This window comes from Lycium ferocissimum, chromosome 8 (genome assembly GCF_029784015.1).
Source record: "Lycium ferocissimum isolate CSIRO_LF1 chromosome 8, AGI_CSIRO_Lferr_CH_V1, whole genome shotgun sequence".
Classification (NCBI taxonomy): domain Eukaryota; kingdom Viridiplantae; phylum Streptophyta; class Magnoliopsida; order Solanales; family Solanaceae; genus Lycium; species Lycium ferocissimum.
This window is the reverse complement of record NC_081349.1, coordinates 36,721,634-36,746,263: the sequence shown is the minus strand read 5'-3', so window position 1 is coordinate 36,746,263 and position 24,630 is coordinate 36,721,634. Positions and strand designations below refer to the sequence as shown.

Genomic DNA, 24,630 nt, shown 5'->3' with positions numbered 1-24,630 from the left:
TAGTTGTTTTTGGACATAATTAAGCAGATAAATGTATTAGGTACGCAATGTAGAGTCGACGTTGTTTGCTAAAATTATGGAGATAGGTGAGTAATTTTTTGTGTGTATATTACATGTCTATATGGAGATAGGTGAGTTATTTTTTGTGTGTATATATTACTGTTGGGTGTGCGAATAAAGTCTCGGCATTGGTAGTTAAAAGAAAAGGAGCTATTTATAGGGTGGATACTCTTAATGATGTGAGGGCCTTTTGGAGAAAACCGTGCGGGCTTGGCCCAAAGCGGACAATATCACATCGTGTTAAGTATCTTTGAGCCGTTTTAGCCCAACAAGCGATATATCGAGCCAATGGTTTGGCGGGACGAGTATGAAGATGGCGGAGTGTGGCGTGGGGCCCGACTTAGTGCCTTTGCCCGTCTATGGGCCGGTTTACGGCATTTACCCTTAACTTTGAAGACGCAATCACAGCCTTTGGGCTTTGGTGACCGTAAATACTCTAACAATGTAGATGGCACACAGATATGTTGAATCTCTGACCCGTGGTATAATAATGAGCCACGTAGAACTTAGTTCGAGGGGGAGATTATTGGGTGTGCGAACAAAGTACCACATTGGTAGCTGAAAATAAAAAAGAGCTACCTATAAGGAGTTGGATACTCTTAATGATGCGAGGCCTTTTGGAGAAAACCGTGCGGGCTTGGCCCAAAGTGGACAATATCACATCATGTTAAGAGTATCTTTGGGCCGATTTAGCCCAACAATTACATGTCTATATGTTAAATCATCTTGACTTATTATCGAATTACTTTGATATATTGATCTCCCGCAAGTAAATTTTTTTATTCTCTCATTAGTTATACTTGTGTTTCTTACTTACTTTAACATGATATATTAAGATACAGTTAATATCTGATAACATCGAATTAGTGATGTGCAATTTTCAATTCACAATTCTCAATTATGTTGTGCGGTACAATGCATTAGAAAACAGTGTGTGGTTGGCCAGATTACTGTACCCTTTTCGATTCATATTATCACAGATGACCGGTGAAGTCAAACTTTTGACTGCAATTACATCTTGCTATACGTAACCATGTCCTTTTTTCTAAATAAGAAATTGTTTCCTTTTTGCTTGCCTTGATTGTAACAGCCAAAATGGTAAAAAGGAATTGATGATTGATTCTGTACCCTTTGAACTTACCTAACTTATAAAAGGAGTACCTGCTCCCAGCCAAGAAATAAGACTATCGGAAGTGCTTTACTGCTGTTTTGGAATCCAGCAACTCTAGTGGATGTTTTCTTTCAGGTCAACTAAATTGGGCCCTATGGGACAGATTTGATGGGACAGATTTGATGGGACGGCTTATCCTACACCCAAGAGCACTTATGTCATGGGAAAACTTATGGCCGGAAACAATAGTGATGGATTATTTTGATATCTAATAGGAACAACAAAAGAACAATTCCAGGTTGATTGGTGAACCTGGTTAAAGGAGATTATCTGGTTTGGTTCGGTGAATACAGTACTTATCAGGTTAAATATTTGTTATTGCTAAATGTTACAGTTATTGAACTACTGACCCTATTTGTTCGAAGTTGCACTACAATGTGGTAGCTTTGGGAACTGAGCGTCTCAGCGAATAAAGAAAACCTAAAACAAAAATAGAAGCATGTTCTGCTTCTAAGGTCAGTAGTATGCAATCCATATTGGGCAAAGATGACTCTAGTGACTTCATTCCTTCTTATTATACTTCTGGGGAAATCCAACCCATTTGAGGGTCAGTAAAACGGCAATTCACTTTGTACGTTTCCTGAGCAGAGCGCTCAATCATTTGGGGAAAGAGAAGTAAACTTCTCAATGCGAGGGAGGCAGGAAGATACTACTTCTCGAATGGAAGCTTCTCCTGAGACAATGAAAGGTGACTCTGATAAACTTTTTATGATTGTCGTAAAATTTTCGTTTTTGTTTCTATTTAACACATGCGGATCAACAATGTTAGTACTATATATTGTTGGCAAAATAGATAAAATATTTAAGTATTTGTTCAATCTACCTAGTTAAAAATGAGTTGCACAAGTAATTACTTAAAGCAGATCAAATATAGATCAGTTCACACCATCCGTCGTAAAAAGATGGATAAGCCATGGATAAAAAATGGTTAATAACCCTTCAAAATCGTTCAAATCATATTTCCCCTAAATACTATCGTCTCCAATCTCATACGCTTAATTCACACTTCGCGCAAATCCTGCGGCGGTAGTTGTGGGTGAGAATAATCGTTGTCGGTAGAAGGCTAATAGATAGTTGAATGTTGTCCTACTTATTTTTTCATACTAGTAATCATAGTATTACTTTTGTAGTTTCTTGTCCTTCTATTTCTGCTACTATCTGATATTTCTTATACTTCGATTATCACATTAATTTGTGTATTTACGACTCTTTTTTTTTCTTCTTTTTTTTTGAGATTGCTTATCGTGCTTTTATAGTATTTTCCCATAGCTTTATCTACTGCTTGTCCTTGTGTCGTGTGTCTACCGGAAACAACCTCTATACCTCCGAAGGTAGGGGTGAATTAGTACTCCGCATACACGCTATTCTTTCCGGATACCACTTTGTGGGATTTCACCAGGTATATTATTGTTGTTGGTGGTGGAAGGAAACATTTGGTAATAGTGGACAACAGCGACAGTGGTGATAATTAGCGGCAAAGGAGGATGACGTAATGGTGAAATGTCATCTTTACAAATTCTTGAACAAATAACATGTTAATGATATTAAGATTTTGTAATAGGTCTTGATGACTCATATTATTCAAACCTATGTATTAAGTGATTGTAAAGTTAAAACATAAATGTCTCAATGATTAAGATTCAAACCTAAAAATAAATACATTTAATAACTGAAATTTAAATAATTGATATTCAAATTTACATTAAGTACAAACGAATAAAATCTAAGAGACGGGGACAAATTAGATCAACGATTGGATACACTATGTACATGAAATACAATCAACAAGGTATGTGGTTAAGTAGTTGAGTGATAAGTACTCTTTCATGTATAATCAGAAATCTTGGGATCAAGTCTTACTGGGCACAAAGTCCTTTTTGTTAGGGAACGTTTCCCCATGTGACACTTCCCGACCCGAATTTAAATATGATTAAGCCTCAAAATATAACAACGGATGAGAAATAAAAATAATATATACCAAATAAAATGAAAGCCTATCAACGTGTATAAAAACCTACGGCGAAGTCCAACCTAGAAATTCTCATCAGACTTCATTATACTCCAAGATTCTGCGAATCACTAATATCGAATTAAATATTTATAAGTGATAGAATTATAAAAGGGCTAATGCTTCTAGAAACTCCTTTTTGGCATGTCCCAACATGCCTTCTCAGCTTAAGCAAAACGTATGACTTCTAATTTTTAATAACGAAATCCACAACATGCATGACAATAATTATCAAGCTTCTTATCCAAAAATATAACTTTGAACTGACCCCCATCCCTAAACCCCACAAAATAAAAACTAAAGAAAATAGACAATTATTGTAAGAAGAAATTAGAGATCTTCCATACTAACTTGCTTTTAGACAACTGTTTAAACACTAAATATTATTTCAAAAGGAAAAACAACATGCTTTGCTTAGTGTAAAGTAATAAGCATAGTTAGCATGGAGTTGTTAACATGGTTTAAAATCTATAGGAAACAAATTCAAGCTTGTTGAATTAACACAAGTGTAACACCTCGTAGCTTCGGGCGAAGGTTTGACTCATAAGATGATAATATAGTGGAACCAATATGAGGGTTATAGGAAGTGTTTTGAAAACAAATCAAGTCATAAGAAATGTCTTTGGGCAAAGCAAAGTTGAAAGCCACTCTACGGGGCATGTTTGCAAGTGAGTTTGTAGAAGGTCTTACCTCTAACGACCATAACCCCTTTATTAATTAGGAATTTGGGAAAACTTCCTAAATGAAAGTTGTAGCCCTTTGAAATACCTTTTCAACGGTATATTATGGGGGTCAAGAGGACATCTGTACAAATATTTATGGCCATTTTACTGAAGGATTATAGTGCAGTCCGTTCACTGATCATGTTATACGAACTTGTTATACGGCCCATATCATTTTATACGGACCGTATAACTCGTCCGTACTTCATGACGCTTCAAATCGATGTTCTATTCAGCCATGATAAAATATGGTCATATTATACGGACCGTATAATTTTATACGGACCGTATAATATGTCCATATAACTTCCGCCTCACTTTTGTATAAATTTAAGCCTTGAGTTCTTTTATTTCATTATTCAAAATTCCAAGCCCTAGAAACAATCCAAAACATCAAGGTAAGTCAATCCAAACCCTTCCAACTCAATTCTAACATATACTCTAATAATCTAAGCAAGAAATCATTGTTCATAAACTAGGGTTTTCAAGAAAACCCATCTCAAGGTTCAAGAATTCAAGATTTTGGAAATCTTCTTCAAAGTTGAAATCTTTAATTCAAGTTTGGAGCATTTCAGGTATGTAGAGTTACTATCTACGTGTGGGAACATCATTGTTCTTCCCCACGCCTCAAAATCCATAAATTATGATTCTCTACTAAAACTAGGATTTCTATACCATGCTCATGATAACCTTAGATCCATGTGCATGATTATATTATGTATGAATTGTTATAATTCCATCATTGAGTTCTTAATATTTCTTTATGATTATTGAGAATCCGTCCGCAATCCATGAAAACCCATATCTTGTATTCCATGGGTTCTTGCATGCATGTTTGTAAATAAAAATGCTTATTTCATGAATATTCTACACGTCTACAAGTTTTCATGCAATTGTATTATATAACTATCTTCATGCCATAACTCAAGATGCATACATGCTAAATACAAGTTATTTCATGAAACCATATTTACAAATTATTTCATGAAACCGTGTTTACAAGTTATTTCGTGAAATCATGATTACAAGTCAAGTACAAGTCAATTCACGAAAATCATGGGCTTCTTAGCCAACTATATCATGTTCATGTTTTTGGGAGTTGCACGACCACCGAGAAGGCTCGTATCGAAACTACGTATCCACCGTAGGACAAGGATCGCTCCACCCGCTTAGGACGATTCCTTAATTTACACCGAATGGATCCATCAGCACGTTACCACCTTATACCCCGGCAAGGTAAGGGGGCTCGCCGGTCCCGGCGAGTACCACTCCACGTATCCACGTGGTGATATCATGTGTCGGTTTATGAAATGCTCTCCCTACTTATCATGTTTTACTTATATTATATATATATATATATATATGTACCCATGCTCATGCTCATGTTCATGTCTAGGTTTTCAGTTTTAGTTCTTATCATGTTCTCTCTCTCATGTTATTTCTTTTTTTTTACATACTGCAAAGACATTCAACGTGCTAACGGGGGGGGGGCCCGTATTTCACGACGAGTACGGATTACAGACGACGCCCCGCTTAAGGAACTACAAAGAAAAAAAGCCCTCCTCAATCGTGGTTTAGCATTGTCTTTCTTTATTTAGTTTTGCATCTAAGGGTATCTAGGGGCCTTGTTGTGTATGTTACGTGTTTTCCAAATGTTAGAGGTTTCATAGACAAGACAAGTGTCATGTTAGACTTCCAGAGTTGGTTAGTCGGTTTGGCTCATTTATGATATTATCCGCATTCATGACTTAATCAAGTACTTATGTTTAATATTATGACTTATTATGTTTTATAAAAGCTCATCATGCACTTCACGTTATATTTCCGCTTATGTATGCCTCATGATGATTAAATAAATGTGGTTCGCTTCGGTCACATGCAATAGGGCACCGAATGCCGTGTTACGCCCAAGCCATGGTTCGGGGCGTGACAACAAGTGTCCGAAATGTAGCATGTCATGCAAAGAAATACACAAAACATCCAAATTATTGTTGAAATGATAGTTGATGCAACTTTTTTCTTTGGGTCTAATAATCTTATATTCTGAATTTACTAACCCAAATATTTCAGATTCATGACAACATTGAATTATAAAGGGGGAAAAACTGATTTCTGCAAGTCTCGAACCAAAATCTCTTATTAAGGGTAGACAAATTGCATCCATCCCACCATATATATACCCTTGGTGGTAGATGATGTGTATTATTTACATTAGGTTCATATTAAGAGTTGATCAATACAATAGCCAATCACCTGCCCTACAAACATTATTACTCCACAATTCAATTGAATTTGTTACATATTAACAATATTAGACTTTAAATTTGCATGATATACTCCTTTGTAAACCAAAGATTTCATAGAACAACAATACTAACTCTTACAAATAAAAATTTAATCGAAATGCATCTATAATTTAACTGATAACAAATAGTAGTATAATATTTAAAAGAATTACACATAATATTGGCATTATAATATTTTGCCTATAACCGAACAAATTGAAGAAAGAAAAAGATGGTGAAATTCACTCTTTATCTTCTTCGTTTCAACCATTATCAAACTTTTTTTCCTTTTCTAACTTCAATTTTATATTCCTTCTTACAAAGTCTTCGAGTCGAGAGTTATCGTAAACAACTCTACCTGATAAGCATGAATGAGGTCCTGCAGACACACTACCCTCCTCATACTCCACTTGTAAAATTACATTAGGTATGTTGTTGTATTACATTAATTTGCTGTCTGAATTTTCCGTCTTTTTTCTCTCTTTCTCTCTCTCTCTCTCTCTTTTTTTTTTTTTTTTTTTTTTTTTTTTGGGTGTGTACATAGGGGATAATTGATCCTCAAAACTATAAAGAAAAAAAAAAGTACAAAAAATATATAACTAAGCATAGCAAGAATCTAGGCTTTTGTGTGCAATTCCAAAATCATCACATGAACAATACACCTGTTCCTTAATGACGTGCTACGAACGTGCTTCAGCTAATATATTTAGTGAAAAATATATTATTCTAATGAACCCCAATACCCAAAATGGCATCCGACAAATTATAATTAAATATCACATGATGGTGATTATCGTGCACCTCTATCCTTAAGAAGTAAGCAAATCAAACACCTGCTTCTTTCTTATTGGGTTGCCAGTAGCTTTCACATTAAGAATTATCCACCCATTTATTTTACTAATTTTCGAACTTAATTTGCAGAAAAAATAAAAAAGGGATAAATCAAAGGCTTTTTAAATTTGTGTAAGTTGTCTAGATACATTACCCTAGGTTATACGTGGCCTTTCTAGTCCCCTCTTCTGAGTGGTCTTAATTAATTCTTTGATGAATTTGATCAAGACGCTACGTACTATGCCACCTACTCCCTTGGCATTTACATGTAACTAAGTTTTATGAGTTACAGACGAGGTTTGTGATGGAGTCACGACTGATAAGTATTATTTCATCTTTAACTCGAGATTTCATGTTTAGTCAATGCATATGAAGTCACTTTTGTTAGAGCGTTGTACCCTCAATATGAGATTTTCCGGAGCGAATCAGCATAGTCTGATCCCAATATGAGTACCAGTAAAAGCGCTTTACCCAGCCCAATATGAAATTGTCTAAAGCGAAATCAAATTTAATTTGATTTCAATATATTGTAGTATATATCAGTGGGAGCGCTTTACTCTTAATATGAGACTTTCTTACACGAATTCATATCTAGTCCCATCCCAATACGAGTATCAGTGGGAATGTTTAATATGAGACTTTCTCACGCGTATCCAGATTTAGTCTAATCCAAATACGAGTACGTACTGGCTAGTGGAAGTGCTTTACCCCCTCCGATGCGAATCCAGATTAGTCTGATCCCAATACGAGTACCAGTGGAATTGTTTTACCCCTAGCTAACTAATATGAGACTATCCAGCGCTTCCAGATTTAGTCTGATTTCAATATGAGACTTTCTGACGCGAATTCAGATGTAATTTGATCCTAATATGAGTACCAATAGAAGCACTATACCTCAAGATGAGACTTTCCAACGCGAATCCATAATTTGACGCCAATATGAGATAGTGCTTTACCCCCAGGAGTGGATCTACCTTGGCCCGAAGGGTGTCACGTGACACTGCTTCGTCGAATTTTTTTTCTAGATATACATATATAAAAAATAAATAAAACGAAACTACAAGCTAAAATCACTAAAAGGACACTAATTGATACAAAGTTGCACGATGGCCTGGTTGTTAGGCGCTACAGTTCCGCATGAGAGGTCGTGGGTTCGAACTCTGTTAGGCTCATTTTTTTCTCTCTCTCTCTCATTTAAATCCTAAAAGCAACTGACACAGTGGCACTTATATAAAATGGCAAAGCTAAAAACCTAAATTCTTTTATCATTATAAATCCTTAAGCAACTGAGGCTGTGGCACTTAAATAAAATGGCAAAGTTAAAACCCTAAATTCTTTTATCATTATAGTGATTTACTCAGTTATTCACCCTTTTACATAGTAACACTACTTATGAAAAATCCTGCGTCCGCTATTGTTCACCCCCAATATGAGACTTCCGGCACAAATACGAGTATAATCTAATCCCAATGTGAATACCACACATTGGATAGACAACCAAGAAACAAATTTTATATGTTAATTTTGCGAAATCATCGAACCAAGGGTTTATTGCAGTAAAGTACAATAAAATTGTTGTCTCAAATTGTATACATGTGATGTTATAACTTTCTTTGGTTCTCCAAAACAAACCTTTCAATGCATTGTTTGATTTTTCAATAGTATAATGCAAGAAGTACACGTAACTATTTTAGGAAAAAAGTACAATTTAATTGATGAGGACAAATAATATTTTATACTAAGTGCTATAGTGGAGTCATGTTTAAGCTTATTGATGATAAAGGATAGTGATGATCTAAAAGGGCATAAAAATTGACTGGTATGTGATGAAGCAACATGAGTCTTATATAAATAGCAATAAAACTTGCTGATTATGTCACAGAATTTTGAGGACAAAACAGCTTAGATAGATTGTCCCCTTAATAAGCTCTCTCAAAAGCTTTTAAATTATTTTTGTACAAATGGGTAACTGGGGAGTTATAGAACAAGAGTGGAGAAAGGGTCCTTGGACAGCTGAAGAAGATAAATTGCTCATTGAATATGTCAATTTGCATGGTGAAGGCAGGTGGAATTCTGTTGCTAGACTTGCAGGTAATTATAATTAATTACTTTTCTATTCAACAATTTCCAATCTCTCTATCATTTTCTTCTCTTTCACTTTGATCCATATGAGTTCATCTTGTACTAGCAGTTTTATCGGAATATTTCTCATCTTAGTAGGAACTTTTCAAAGAAAAAACCTACTATTATTCGCATTAGCAGCGTTTTGAAATAATTTTAGGGGGCGAGCTATTTCCTTTGATTATATAATCATGTCGTTTCTTGAAAATTATCTAAAACACGATATCCTCCATCAAATCAGAGGCAGATGCAGTGTTGCAACACTGAATTCATCGGAACCCAGTAATTTTGACGCTGCACGTAACTATATGTGTGAAATTTATTAAAATTGCAATAAATAGTAGATCCGTAAATCATACTTTTTTATTGAATGTTTCTACAGGATTGAAAAGAAATGGAAAAAGTTGTAGGTTGCGATGGGTGAATTACTTGAGGCCAGACCTTAAGAGGGGGCAGATTACTCCACATGAAGAGAGAATCATTCTTGAGCTCCATGCTATATGGGGAAACAGGTAATTGTTTGAAGTAATAATATTGAATATTCTTTAAAGTTCTTAATTATTCTTAAAAGTTTTTAATTATTCTTAAAAGTTTAAGACCCGATTTTTGATTAATACTAATACTAACACGATAAGAATTAACCACAGATGGTCAACAATTGCTAGAAGCTTGCCAGGGAGAACGGACAACGAGATCAAGAATTACTGGAGGACTCATTTCAAGAAAAAGGTCAAGAAATCAAGTGCTGATAATTCTGAAAAGATAAAATCCCGTCTTTTGAAAAGACAACAATTTCAACAACAGCAACAACTCAACAGTCAAATCGACATGAAAAAGGTCATGTCAATTTTTGAAGAAAATGAGACAAAAATTCCAACTTATGTACCAAAACAAGACATGGCCTTTATGTACCAAAACGTATCTCATGAACAAGACCAAGATGGTTTCTTCTATTCTATGATCAATGGATATGCTAATGTGCCAGTGCCTAAGGCCTCATCTAATGACATCATGTGGGACATTGGCTTGTGGAACTTGGATGATGTCAATGCCAATTTCAGCACTGCAGCTTACAATAAAACTCCACCTTGCCTACAAACTCAGCTGGCTACTCCTTTCTGTTGAATTTTACTAATTACGGGCAACGAGTGTGGTGGAATGGATAGTATTTGACTGCGCTTAATCAGAGTCCCGAGTTTGAATACTGTGAATGGACAAACTTCTAATAGAAAGTGTTTCCTCCTTTAGTCAGCTCTATGAGATGTGAATATGATATAGTCGAATCAGTAGATACTTCCAATAATAATTCTCTTTTTCAGCCTCTTTTCTGAGTGTTCCTTTACTAATGCTATTGCTACCACTTCTAGCAAGTTGGAACCAAAGAAGGTTCCAACCAAGAGCTTACAATTGTGGATTTTGTAAACTTTGTGTTGTAACCCCTATCATATGAACGTTTCATGTAAATTTTAGGAGCCATCTGGCAATGAATAAAATTTGAAAATAATTCTAAATAAGTGTTTGTTTATTGAGTTGTCACGTTATTTGAAATTCAAACTTGAAATATCTATTTGAAGTTTGAAAAAAGGTTTTAGCTAGGAATTTTTTTAGTTTTCACTTAATTAACTTCAAATACTATTTTTTTTCCTTCAAATCTCAATCAAATCATATCCATAACGCTTACAGAATTCTCTTTTAAGGCATTCAAGTAGAGCAGTATATATGCTAAACTAGCGCAGTTGCGTCTGAGTTGCGAAATTAGCCCAGTGTTTATTGGTATGATTCTGTTGAGCAAATTGTACTGTCACAATTGCCATCGAAGAAATTCTCTTTTGTGCTAACATGTTGTCTTTTGTTTTTATTTATTTGGTCTAAGTTATGCTATCTTCATGTTTAACCAATATGGCTACTCATGTATCCTCCTTTTTTTAATAGTAAAATGATTTCTAGGCAGATCTTAGTACCTTAGGAGGTCGAGAAGTTGTTTCTGATAGACCTTCAGCTTACTAATTTTCCTGAAATATACACCAAAAATAGGGGGAAACAGCACAAAATACTCCTAAAATGCAAAATATATACCTGCCCATGCCCCCCAAAATAATTTCAGCCGACCGAAGATATTCACCCGAGTACCCCTTATTCCATGATATCATCTCAATATATTTATATACCACATGGGTATCATAGTGACATCACAGAGTGTCTTATTAAAGGATGAAGCCTCTTAAACGATACTATCTCGGATATCTGGATATGTTGTGATGACGTAAAATACCTAGAAAGGTGTTTCGTTGAAAGGATTGAAAGCAATCCTTCAGCGATACCATCTCACTATACGTATATAAGATGATAATATCATGGTAGCTTTTTTAGGAAAGTGTGTTTTTACAATAAAAACATGATCGTTTATGAGATGGTATATATACCATATGAGTTTCATAGATGGTTGGTGAGTGTTTTTGAAGAGTCATTATCGTATAGAAGAGACAGGATGATATCATGTTTATGTCATAATTTTAGGAATATTTCGGGTAAATAATTTTGAAGGCATAAAAGTAAGAAAGTATGAGCAGATAATTTTTTTTTTTTCACGACATCTACGTTCTTTCCCCCAAAATAGCGGCAAGTTCTAGGCCCATTTATGTCTCTTTTTCATGACAAGGGACTCTCTCTGTCCCGTGGGTGGTGGCCCACTGGCCCTCCTTTAGAAAGTTGGGCCGCCGAAGAACCAACCTGGTAACATGCATGACCTTTTATCGTGATGTATCAGCCCTTTAGATACATGGTAAAAGATATAAATTGATCCCTAAATTATATTTCAAAAATCGACATCACATTTAAATTATAAAGGCGATCTATTACACACCCGAACATCTCAAAAGTAAATTTAATACCACCCTGATGCACACATAACCCATTGCACGAGGTGAGTGTGTAATATCTCGTTCAATACATCAAGACCACATCAACGCTACATCAGATTTATTTTAAATTTTAAATTTTAAATTCTTTTTCTTTTCTTTTAGTTAAAATTTTATTTATAAATTTTATTTAAAATTTTGATATAGTTAAAGAAAGAAACTTGTTTTGTTGAGTGAAAGATTGATAGTTAAGATTAAAGATTTATTTGAGTTATTTTCAATGGCACCCAATAAGGATTGTCTTGTTTCTAGCCTTTTGTGTGCAGAAGACAACAATAGTATTTTTTGCAATGAGGATGACGATGATGTTGGATTTGGGTTTGGGTTTGTTGAGGATGTTGTGGAAAACAGATGGTATCCTAGGAATCATCGAAATGGTGGTCAACAAAACAAGAGGATTTATGGGGAAGAATGTTTGACTACTGGTTTTCCATTGCAGAGTGATGAGTGTTTAGTTTTGATGATTGAAAAAGAATGTGAACAGCATTTGAAGGGCAGTTCGTGCAATTTCTTCATTGTTGTTAAAAGTCCATTTGAAGGGCAATTCGTGCAATTTCTTCATTGTAGTTACGTATTATTTCTTAAACTTGGACGAATTTGCATGTAAGTCGGACTAATTTGAGAAGAGAATTGGATGATTTGTTCCTCAATTCAGTTTTTCTGGTGGGGTGGTGGTGGGTGTGGGGATTTTTCCGGTGGGGTGGTGGTGGTGTGTGGGTGTGGATGGTTGGGGTTGGGGATGAAGAAGAAGAGGTGGAGGAGAAGAAGGTGGGGTGGGAATTAATTTTTTATTATTAATTTTTTATTATAATTAAAATTTATTTTTGCTTTAATTTTATTCTCACTCTCCTATTATTTAATTATAATTTTTTTTGTGCCACATCAGCTCAGAGGGTGTTATTAGTTCACTTTTTTATATATTAAGTGTGTAATAGGTCGCCTGTGTAGTTTAAGTGTGATATCGACTTTTTGGGTATAGTTTAGAGGTTAATTTATGTCTTTTCCCTAGATACATCAATAACCGTGTGAAATTACGCTCAACGATTTCTTTTTTTTTTCCCCGGATTGTCCTTCTTTTGGGGTGGTTTTTAATTTTTGTTCCTTAAATTGGTGATCTTTAATTTTTTTCCCTCGCCTAATACTCCAAGGTTCTGAGTTCGAATTTCAGATCATTAAAAAAAAATCACAAGGCAGAGCTTTAGATTCGCAAGACAGAATTTTGCGTGAAGGTAAAATTCTGCCTTAAGAAAGAACTTTCAAGTCGCTTTTGCTGCATTTTGAATTTCTATTTTCTAAATGCTTGATGTTTGTAAAATTGCAAGCAGTGATGGTTGTGCATGATGACGTAAATGGGTCGATTGAAAAATCAAGCAGTGGCATGGATGAGTTGCCAACTTTCCATGCTGAGAATATGCAAAACAACGAGAAAGTCATTAAGGCGTTAATTTTCCCTTCCTTAAAACTCTGTCTTAAGCAGAGTTTTGAACCTTAAGGCAGAGTTTGAAACTCTGCCTGAATTATACAAAACTCTGCCTTGTGAATTTTTTTTTTTAATTTTTGACTGAGCAGGTATTCGAACCCAAAATCAAGAGATTCTAACGAAGGACAAAAATTAAAGACCACCAATTTAATGGGAAAAAATTAAAGACCACCCCAAAATAAGGACATTCCTGCGAATTGCCCTAATGATTTTCTGCTAATTATACCTCTAAATGTGACTTCCTGCTAATTTTCTTTTTTGCCATTGCTATTTCCGTCAAATTTAACCCCAAAAGTTCAATGATTATTTGATAAAGATTAAAAGTGTTAGTTTTTGACAAACTTAAAGAATCAAAATTATTTAGTATATACTTAAAGGGCTATTTTAGACCTACCCATAAACATAAAGGGACCATTTTTGTTATTTTCTTTTAAAAACTCCTTTAATATTCTCTTCATATATGTATCATTTTCTTTAAGAACAAGCCAAAGACAAATTAGAAGTCAAGAGAAAAAGGTTTATACACAAAACTTCACTTCACATCTCTCTTCACATCTCTCTCACACACACAGAGTAGCTGCGTCGTCTTCATTAAGTAGATATTGTTACCGAGAGAATAATTTTCGAACACCACCTTAAGAATGAATCGTTATGCCGAATTTTCATTAAACCGATTATATGTTAAAAAGTTATAATTATGTCACGAATTAGGATCGAACCACGACCTTAGGGAATTTTGCAATCCATACGCCTCTTCAATCAAATAAATTAGTATTGGTTTGGTTTTAATTTTAACCTTAGATTTGTTAAAAATAAACCCAAGAATAATTAGCACACAAACACCGATATATATACTTATAAAATCAAAATTTTAAAAACCTGAATATTTTTTCCATATATAATGTAACTACAAAAATTTTTCTAAAAGGGTATCGCTTCACATCTAATAGGGGCTATAGGATATTTAATAGATCAAGAGTGTTAAGCTTTTGACAAACTTAAGGAACTAGAATTTAAGTTGGAATGTTTGTTTATAAGAGACCATGCGCATCCATATGTAGTCTCTTCGATCAAATAAATTAATTTTTATTTGGTTTGTTTTTAATTTTAAAAACTCATAATACTTGATTTGGTTTGGTTCTGTTAAAAATAAACCGAAGAAACAATCGAATCAAACTGATAAATTATATACACAAATCTTATAATTATATACTATATACAATATATTAATTTTTATAAATAATTTTAAAAACCTTGAATATTTTTTCCATAAAATAAATAAAAAATAACATGAACTACAAAAATTATACTTCTAAATGTGAGTTCCCGCTAATTGTTTCTGTTATTCCCATCAAATTTAATAGAAAGAGTTCTATAAATATTTGACAGATCAAGAGTATTAAGCTTTTGACAAACTTAAGGAACCAGAATTTAATTAATGTTTATAATTATAAGACACCATTTTTGTCATTTTATTTTAAAAACTCCATACTATTCTCTCATATGTATTATTTTCTTTTAAGAACAAGCCAAAACACAAATTAGTAGTCAAGAGAAAGAGGTTTTATACTCAAAACTCTCTCACACACAGACACACATAGTAGCTCCTTCGTCTTCATCGGAAAGCTTTTAAGCTATGGCGGCACACTGTAGGCCAACCTTCCTCCTTCCATTTTTTTTTTTTTGGCCAAGCAACTAAAGCGGGGGCTTTATGCCCTAAAATTTTGGGGGCCTCATTTATTTTTCATCCGGTGTTCAGTATCTATATTAAATTTTTCGATTAATTCGATTTCGAGAAAAAACAACGGAAAGGCCGATTAAATCGAGAGAGGAGGAAAAGAATTGGAGGGAGAAAGAAAGAGGGGCCGGCCAGAGGGCCAAGCTTTTAACTAATTGTTTTTTTTTTTAACGGGGGCTTTATATAAGATGGGGAAAAAAAAAGAAAAAAATTTTAGGGGTCCCATTTATTTTTCATAGGTGTTCGCGTTATCTTTATATTAAATTTTTCGATTTCGAGACACGCTTATGTCGATATATTAAGTATTATTAGAAAACTAATGTTTAAAGTATTGACTACTATATCTTGATTTAAGTGTCTTTTTTGTGTAATTGATTTACGGCGGGGATTCGAAACTCTTTTGAAATTTTTTCCAAGACCCATAATTAAGGAAGCTTGAATCCGAGACTCCTAATTAAGGAAGAATTCAAGACCCCTAATTAAGGGAGGATGAAGCCTAATTTTTACCTATAATAGATTTATACGTTAATTTTTCTTTTAAAAGATATTAAGGCGAAAAAATAAGACCTCCGGTTAAAATTGACTTGAGGCCATCAATCTGTGGCGGCACTACCGTACTTGGAATCATTTTACAATGCTAATTCACAGCTCTCCGATCGGTACACAACTTTATCAGATACTCTACCAAAAAAAGCTCTGGCACCAACTTGAGAAAATGATCCCTTATGTTTGAGTGTAGGTTCAAAATCTTCCCTTAAGTATGGACTTAACAATTTTGATCCCTTAAGTTTACCGGAAGTTAACACTTTTACTCTCCAGCAAATATTAACGAATTCTATCTCTTAGATTTGACACGAACACAATAATTTCACCTTAAACACAAAGAAACCTTCGTCAAAACCTAAAACATGTAACACAAAAAAACTGTATTAGACGCTAAAGACTTATTAAAAAATTACAGAATTTATACCTCAAAAAACTACACCAAACTCTACAAAGAAATCAAAATTAACAAAAACTACAATTATGATACCTGACAGCTTCGGTAAATATTTGACAAAAACTAAGCTCCTGTGTGACCATAGATTTTGGGAGCATATTTGAAGATTTGTTTTCAAATCTTTGTTTGGCCATAAAATTTTGACAAACTTTGAAAACAAATCTTCAAATTCCCAAATTCCTTCAAACTTATTTTTGAGCCAAGATCTATGTTTTGGCCTTTTCAAAACTTCTAAAAACTACCTCAAAATTTTGTATTTTATAAAAAAAATTTCATTTATTTATGATCCAACTAAATCTAACTACCAAGTTCCTCCATTAAAGCCATATTTATCATGTTTCCACAATTAAAACAGTCTCTTCAATAAAGTAAAGATTGTTCGTACAATATGGGAATATTATATGAAAGAATAGCTAGTTACTACCGTTGTTTTTTTTCCTTGCACGGATGAATCTTTGTATTGTAATTTGAATTGTAGTAGCTAGTAAATGTGTTATTAGCAATCGTAATTAAAATATCATGTTCTGCATAATTTAGGATCAGCAAGTATGTATGTTTTGTATGGTTGTGTATTCTTAATAGTTTCTAGAACTTATACTATAAGTAATGTTTCATGTTTTTATTTTTTTAAAAAGTGAAATATATTTTGAAAAATTATGACCAAACAGATTTTCAAAACGTGAAAAACTTCACTCAAATTAAGTTTTTCAACTTTTTTTTTTTTTTTAAATCTAACTTTTACCAAACTTAAAGGACCATTTTTTTTTTTTTTTTTTAAATATATGTGTAAGGGACTATTCTCCGCCCACCCAAAAACATAAGAGACCATTTATTTTAAAAACTCCATAATATTTCTCTCATATCATAAGTAATATTCTTTTCTTTAAGAACAAGCCAAACAAAATTTACAAGCCAAGAGAAAGAGGTTTTATTCTCTCTTTCTCACTCACACACATAATTTCATCGGAGCTAATGGCGGCACTCCAATACTTGGAATCATTTTGCAATGCTAATCCACAGCTGCTTTCCGAGTGGTACACTACGCTTTCAGATCTGTACAACAAAAAGCTATGGCATCAACTTACTCTCAAGCTCGAACAATTCGTCGCTCTTCCTGTTTTTCAGGTACTATTTAAATAAATGCGAATTTCATTTGTTTCATTTCTATGTGTTTTTTTGTATATAAGTTAGGGTTTAGTGGAGGATTCATGTTGAAGATTTACTTAATAGGGATTTAGAAGTTAGAAGTTTAATTAATCAATTTAATTCAAAGTATGTACAAGTAATTTTCAGTTTCTAATTGAATTCTATTTATTGTTGTAGTTGGACTTTCTTTTTAGGGCTTAGGTGTGTATAAGTTAGGGTTTAGTGGAGGATTCGGGTTAGAGATTTGACTTATAGGGTTTGATTTGGGACGGGCTATAGATTTACTTATAGAACAACGACAACATACACAGTGTAAAAGAGGGGATGCAACACGAGGACTTCCCAGGATTACCCATCCTAGTATTACTCTCGTCCAAGCGTTCTGATGAGATGCGGTGCCAGTGCGTTACTGCTGGTACGATCGCATCTCGTGAGATCCCACAAGTGGGGTCTGGAGAGGACGATGTGTACGCTTAACAACAACGACAACATATACCCGGTAAATCCCACAAGTGGGGTCTGGGGAGGTGGTGTGCACGTAGCCTTATCTCTCTACCTTGTGAAAGTAGAGAGTTTGTTTCCGATAGACCCTTGGCTTCGGTAAAGCATATCAAAATCAATTATGAAAAGGAAATATAGTATTGAAGAAGACGAGGACATGCTAAAATCGAAGAATAAGATAGCATATTCTAGGCTTTTGAAGGGGTTAGAAGTATTCAATTCTATCTAATAGCTGCAAATTTTGTTTGTTTTTGTTGTATTTGGAGCTTTTGTTGGTGGCCATGCTATGGGTTTAAGTATTTATAAGTTAGGGTTTAGGGGAGGATTTGTGTTAGAGATTTACTTATAGGATTTAGTTTGGGACGGGTAAGAATTGCGGGTTTTGTTTGGGCTTATAAATATTCTAGGCTTTCGAAAGAGTTAGAACAGAATGGATTGTACTCCCTCCCTCCATTTTTACTTGTCCAGTATACTAAAAATAAATGTCCATTTTTATTTGTCCAGTTTGAAAAACCAAGACATAATTTATCATTTCATACCTATTTTACCCTTATTATTAATTATTGGGCTGGAAACTTCAAGGGACTGTTAGTGGCTGCACAACTTTTAAAGTACTATTTGATTGATTTCAATTATTTAGATGACTTAAAATAATTAGGGGTGATATAGTAAACTTGTCATTTTATATATTGCTCCTTAAGGGGTGTGCCAAGTCAATTGGACAACTGAAAATGGATGGAGGGAGTATCAAAAAACAGGAGTTTGGTTATGTTTTTTGTTGGTGGGTGGTTCAACTGAAGAAGGTGGTTTTGATTTGGCTTATGGGAGAAATAATAATCAAAGTATGTGTTGGCCACAGTCTATGTGGACAGGTTTACCCCGCGCCTTCCCTTGTTGGCTGTAGCAGACTGCCAAGTGGATTAGTGCGTGCAAGCTATTAAAAATGTAGTACTAATTCAGGTGTTCCAACAAGCCTCACAAGGAGCTCTAGGAATTCTGAATAGTTGTTTGAAAAATGAGTTACGTTTATGTACCATTAGTGCTAGTATTGGCATGTTGGGAACAGCAACACAACAACATACCATGTTGGGAAGAACATGGTTCCAATTACTTATCAAACTGCAGTAGCATGGTGGATACTGCAGAAAAACTGTATCAGCTGATGCCTGATAGTAACTTCAGTGACATTTCATTAATAGTTGAAAGATTATTCAAGTTTTGGGGCCCCGGGGGGGGGGGGGGGGGGGTTGTGGAGCAGTTGAATGTATTTTTCACCTATAGGACCTCTCTGTAGCTGAAGTTTGCATACTGGGCAACATGCGAATGATAAAATACAATACTTGGAAGAGGACCCTCCACACGCTGTGGGGCAAAGCCATTTTAAACTATGTTTGGCATTTGGAAGCCTTGAGATGGATTTTGAGGAGCTAACCTTCTAAATGTTGATAGGGAAAAAGTTCTAACTCAGAAATATCTTGATAGGGAAAAAATGCTGCAAAATGAATGTGTGAAATTCACTATCTGCAAAGAAATATTCTTGAAGACATCCTCAGATAATGGCGGAGTGAAATTTCAGCATATCCTTTTAGTTCTCAAAAATATGAACTTATCCTTTTTGTCATATAATCCAAATACATTATGAGTAATTCAACTTAATGTAAATTCATTCAAAACTTCACCTAAACATTCCATTGTATTATGGACCCAGGAAAATTGATTCAATAGAATTCAAAGTGTTATCCATCATGCTTAAGAACACTTACTTATGTAGTATTTGATCCCCCTTAATTTTAAAAAGCAAAATTTACTACATAATACATATTTGTTTCAAATAAAAATCTCTCTTATTTGCATCTATTTGTAGGCTTATACAGTTTGGTAGTCACATGTAGCATGAATTAGCATGTAAGACGTTGATACTATGCCTAATCATGCAATGCAATGCATTTGAATTGGCATAAGGATACAATTAGGACCCTAATTCAGAACCTAAATTATCAAGTGATGTTTAATGTTTTTAAAAAATGATATCTTAAATCATGTCAATTACATTTGAAGGGGAGCCTTGGCGTAACTGGTAAAGTTGCTGCCATGTGACCAGGAGGTCACGGGTTCGAACCGTGGAAACCACCTCTTGTAGAAATGGAGGTAAGGCCTACATACAATAGACCCTTGTGGTCCGACCCTTCACTGGACCCCACACATAGTGGGAACTTAGTGCATCGGGCCACATCTCAATTACATATCCCCAAAAGAAATTCTCAATAATCTAAATGTGTGTTTATCGTTTATCCTTGTACTCAACATTTAAATTGAAGTGGAGCTGATATAACTAAAATTATTTAGTATTAAATCATGTTTCAAGGGGTTTATCCTCCACGAGTGATGTTTTTGGAGCTTAGCCTGTATCACTATATATGTTCGTTGTTGCATATAAGTTTGTACCTTTTGCTTCTCACAATCTGTGTATATCATGCTACATTTGTGGGCTCTTGATTCTGAAGAGCACTACTCGGATGAGTGGTTGTTTCATTATGCTGTGTTCGCATATAACACCTCTCCTCTCTTTATTTAGGCGGGTGACACACTAATCCAGCTGTATCACAACTTCATCACTGATTTTGAGACAAAGATCAATCTTCTGAAGCTTGCACATTTCGCGGTCATTGTTTCTCGGCAATACCCCGAGAAAGAAGCCGCTATAGGTTTCCTTGAAGGAGTGACGGAGAAACTTCATAATACTAAAGAGACACGGATAGAGGAGCCGATTCTTTATATTAAGATGCAGATTGCCCTATTTAAGCTTGAGCAAGGGGATCCAAAAGAGTGTCAGAAACTTTTAGATGAGGGGAAAACTACACTTGACAGCATGACCGACATTGATCCATCTGTCTATGCGAGCTATTATTGGATTTCATCTCAGTACCATAAAGCTCGCCAGGAGTTTGCTGAGTTCTACAAAAGTGCTCTTCTTTATCTCGCGTACACTTCAGTGGAATCTCTTTCTGAATCATTTAAGCTGGTATTTGTATTTCTTATTTTGTCTTTTTTCCTTAAGGACTAATCCAAGAGTTCTTCCATCCTAACTAGTTGGATTTATGACCGCTGTACATCTATCTGCCTTGCTGCAATTCACTTATTTGTATTACTGAACTAGTTGCTTATTAACTGTCAATATGTTATTGTTTTACTAAAATATGTGTAACAATTGGGTAAATTGAGAAAATGATAGTAGATCTCTAAGGCTGGACTATATCTGTAGAGACCTCAACTATTTTAGGCATTTAAGAGGGCCTCTCGCTTAACCTTGGTTGTTGACAGAAAATGAGTTCAAATGGTACTTTATAGTATGTCTTATGGTATGCTACTTGATATTCAAGAGTATATGATGGAATCCCTGTCAAATCATAGTTACCATCCTTACTTTTTAATCAGCTCACTAGCGAGAGAAGGAAAGCAATTTGAAAATGAAATTGTTCTTTCTGTATACTCCTATCTCCTCTCTCTTTATGAATTCAATACTTTGGCAGTTGCTAAGCAATATAACTCTGGAAAAGGAAAGATTGCTAATCTTCAACTGCTTATTGGATTATTATTTAGTGCTCTTTTCTAACAGCTACTTTTCAGCCTTTGAGTAGATATATTTGTTAGTTGTACATGTAATTTGCAATATTTCTGCAACTTCAGTCTTTTAATTAATGTGTATCTGAAAGTGGTTGAGTAGTCATGTTTTTCGTTCCTTCTATTTTGCTTAGGATTTGGCTTTTGATTTGTCCCTGTCAGCACTGCTGGGAGACAACATATACAACTTTGGAGAACTGCTTGCTCATCCGATTGTAAGTTTATATAACGAATTTCCTTGATTTTCTTCCAAGCATTAACCTTCTTGTGGAAATGGCAACGTGGAGTGCCCATTCAAGGAAACTGTTGGTGTCCTTCCCAGGAGATGTCTTGAGGTCTTATCGTGTTGTCTTTGTGCTAGAGTGAGAGCTTGTTAAGAGTTCATCCTTTTTTATTTCTCATGTTTATCAAGGAACTAATGTCAATGATATCATGTTGACCAGCTGGTTGAACTAGTTGTTCAAGGAATTGTGTGGTTAAGTATCAAGCTTTAAAACTGTGTAAAAATAGGGAACCACAGTATGTAGGGTAGTCTATTCTTTTTTGCTTCTCTTTATGTTTTTTCAGTGTCTTGCTCTAAGGGTTTCAATTCACCGCTGAAAACTCCTCAACAAGATTGTGGGACCTTGGTTATGAGACTGCTTGTACTTTTTTTCAACTCACTGCTGAGAACTAAAAAAGATGGTTGGACCTCCACTTTTATTATGCAAATCTTCTGCACCTACCTCAAATCTTCTTGGGCAAAATCAAGAAGAGCTGTTCCTATTTGGGACAATTTTTGTTCTGGGATATGTATAATGTTGACCCAGTAAATATGGGATGCCAACTTTTGCCCTAGTCATCCTGGTTGTCCCTCACGTTGCTTCTCTCTTTAGTAGAAACACAGTTATTCTTGTTGGACCATCAAAATCTGCTAGTGGTCCCAAAAAGCCATCTTTTCTGCTATAATATCCTGAGTTTCAGTACATAGTTTTACATGGCTGGATGGACTGAAATTTCCCTTTCGCAAAAGCATTTAGTTAATATAGAATGGGGTGTATACAGGGATCAAGAGATATCAAAATTAAACTGAGAATAACCAATCTACTAAGGCACTCTATCTGAGAAATTACTGAAATCTCAATAAACTCCTTTCTCTACTTTTTTGGCTTCAGTTTCACAGGATGGACTAGAATTATGCTACAGTAGCTGTATAGTTGTTTCACCTTTTTTTTTCTTTCTAGAATTTGTTCCATCTTTGTATCATTTGTGCTGACAAGATCATGTTGGTTCAATCTGTGTTGACTTATTCTAATTTGGTACAGATAAAGAGCCTGATAGGGACTAAGGTTGAGTGGCTCTATTATATTCTTGAAGCATTTAACACCGGTGATTTGGTTCACTATCAAAAATTGTGCAATGTCCATCAAGCTGCTTTAACTGCTCAACCAGCGTTGGTGCAGAACGAGAAAAAGCTTCTCGAGAAGATCAACATTCTCTGCTTGATGGAAATTATCTTCAGGTACTGTGTGGCAGTTTTGCAGATAAGAGAAGTTTTCATTACTTGTGTTGTTAGGATTGTTACTCACGCTTTGGACAATTCATTTGCATGCAGTCGCCCAGCAGACGACAGAACTATCCCCCTGAATGTGATTGCAGAGCGCACAAAGCTAAGTGTGGAGGATGTAGAATATCTACTCATGAAGAGCCTTTCTGTAAGTTCTTGTTTGTTAAATTAGAAATTAACTTCTGTTATTCTCGCCAGCTTCCATCAACCTTGGCAGGCATAATAAATGTGCATCTTTATTGTATTACTAGTTGATATCAGCATCTAGCTACAGGTTGAGGAACATATGTTTTTGCCCTTGTGTTTTTGTTTGTATGCAAAAGGTTTTGCCAACAGTCAGTCTGTTCAATCATATATTCAAATCCAAATGATCACTTGATCTGCAATCTCATTTATTGCTTTATGCAATGAGTGCAAGCACCTCCAAATGGGCAGTTCTCCACTACTATTTCCTTGTAGTGGTGCATTCTTATATGATGAGGGAAAAGGGCTTCTTGTGTGTTCGTCCAGATAGTTAAGTTATATATGTACATTAGTTAAGTGTTTGGTTATGCTATTTATTAAAAAAAGAGTAAAGAGGTTTCTGGATGTATTTTGTTCAGTTTAGCATTCATATCCTTCCTTTCCCTTCTCCTCTCTAATTTTATCTTGTGTAGCCTTGTTACAACACTTTCCTTTTATGAGAATAGTGACCTTGGATCTTCATTAGTTGACTCTACTTTTTGTTGGGTAATGCAGACCCTAATACCAACAGTAGAATGCTAGTAATGAACAATAGTAAACACATACAGAATGTGTATAATCCCCTGAATTTCCTTCTTGGGCAGTTTTTATACTGCATGTCTTCCTCTTGATGAGGTTCATGTCTTTATCACGGTTGGTTTAATGTTGTCCTCCTGTAGGTGCATCTGATTGAGGGAATAATTGACCAAGTCGAAGGAACAGTTCATGTTTCCTGGGTGCAACCAAGAGTTTTGGGAATCCCTCAAATCAAGTCATTGAGGGATCGGCTAGACAACTGGGTGGATAAAGTACACACAGCTTTGTTATCTGTGGAGGCTGAAACTCCTGATCTAGTTGCAGCATAATCTTTTAGTTTTTCCAGTGCCTTTTCAGGTCTCTGTAATAGCCGCGCCTCCTCTTTATTTTACTTTTACTTCCTGCAGAAAGCTATTCAACAGCTGAGAAGCTAGGGACAGTGGTCTAGTTTTCGTAGGCCTTTATTTGTATGTCCTGGTTTATGTTGCGAAATTATTGATCTCATTGAATTTTTTTCAGAATACTTGCTTGTTCACTTGTATTTGATTACTTTTAATTCATAGTAATGCATCCAATGTTGGACATGAAGCCAGTGAAATGACTATTTACGACTGTTAGGTTTTGGTTATTTCTTGCACCTTCCCTGTGCGCACTACAATTAAATAGCATCCAACAATGAAGTGAGTTGTCTCATTTATGTATTGTTGCACTATATCTGTATTG

At 35.0% G+C, this 24,630-nt stretch overlaps 2 protein-coding genes across 2 annotated transcripts; both read left to right on the top strand.

The window, feature by feature from the left end:
- The first annotated feature begins 8,882 nt into the window (after positions 1-8,882).
- LOC132066890 (MYB-like transcription factor EOBII) lies at positions 8,883-10,521 on the top strand. Its single transcript, XM_059460083.1, has 3 exons — positions 8,883-9,168; positions 9,581-9,710; positions 9,846-10,521. Exons 1-3 carry the CDS (start codon positions 9,039-9,041, stop codon positions 10,321-10,323), a joined length of 738 nt encoding a protein of 245 aa, XP_059316066.1. The 5' UTR covers positions 8,883-9,038; the 3' UTR covers positions 10,324-10,521.
- A 6,728-nt stretch (positions 10,522-17,249) lies between these two features.
- LOC132068284 (26S proteasome non-ATPase regulatory subunit 13 homolog B-like) lies at positions 17,250-24,535 on the top strand. Its single transcript, XM_059461827.1, has 6 exons — positions 17,250-17,459; positions 20,557-21,003; positions 21,737-21,817; positions 22,907-23,103; positions 23,197-23,296; positions 24,051-24,535. Exons 1-6 carry the CDS (start codon positions 17,307-17,309, stop codon positions 24,234-24,236), a joined length of 1,164 nt encoding a protein of 387 aa, XP_059317810.1. The 5' UTR covers positions 17,250-17,306; the 3' UTR covers positions 24,237-24,535.
- Positions 24,536-24,630: the final 95 nt, after the last annotated feature.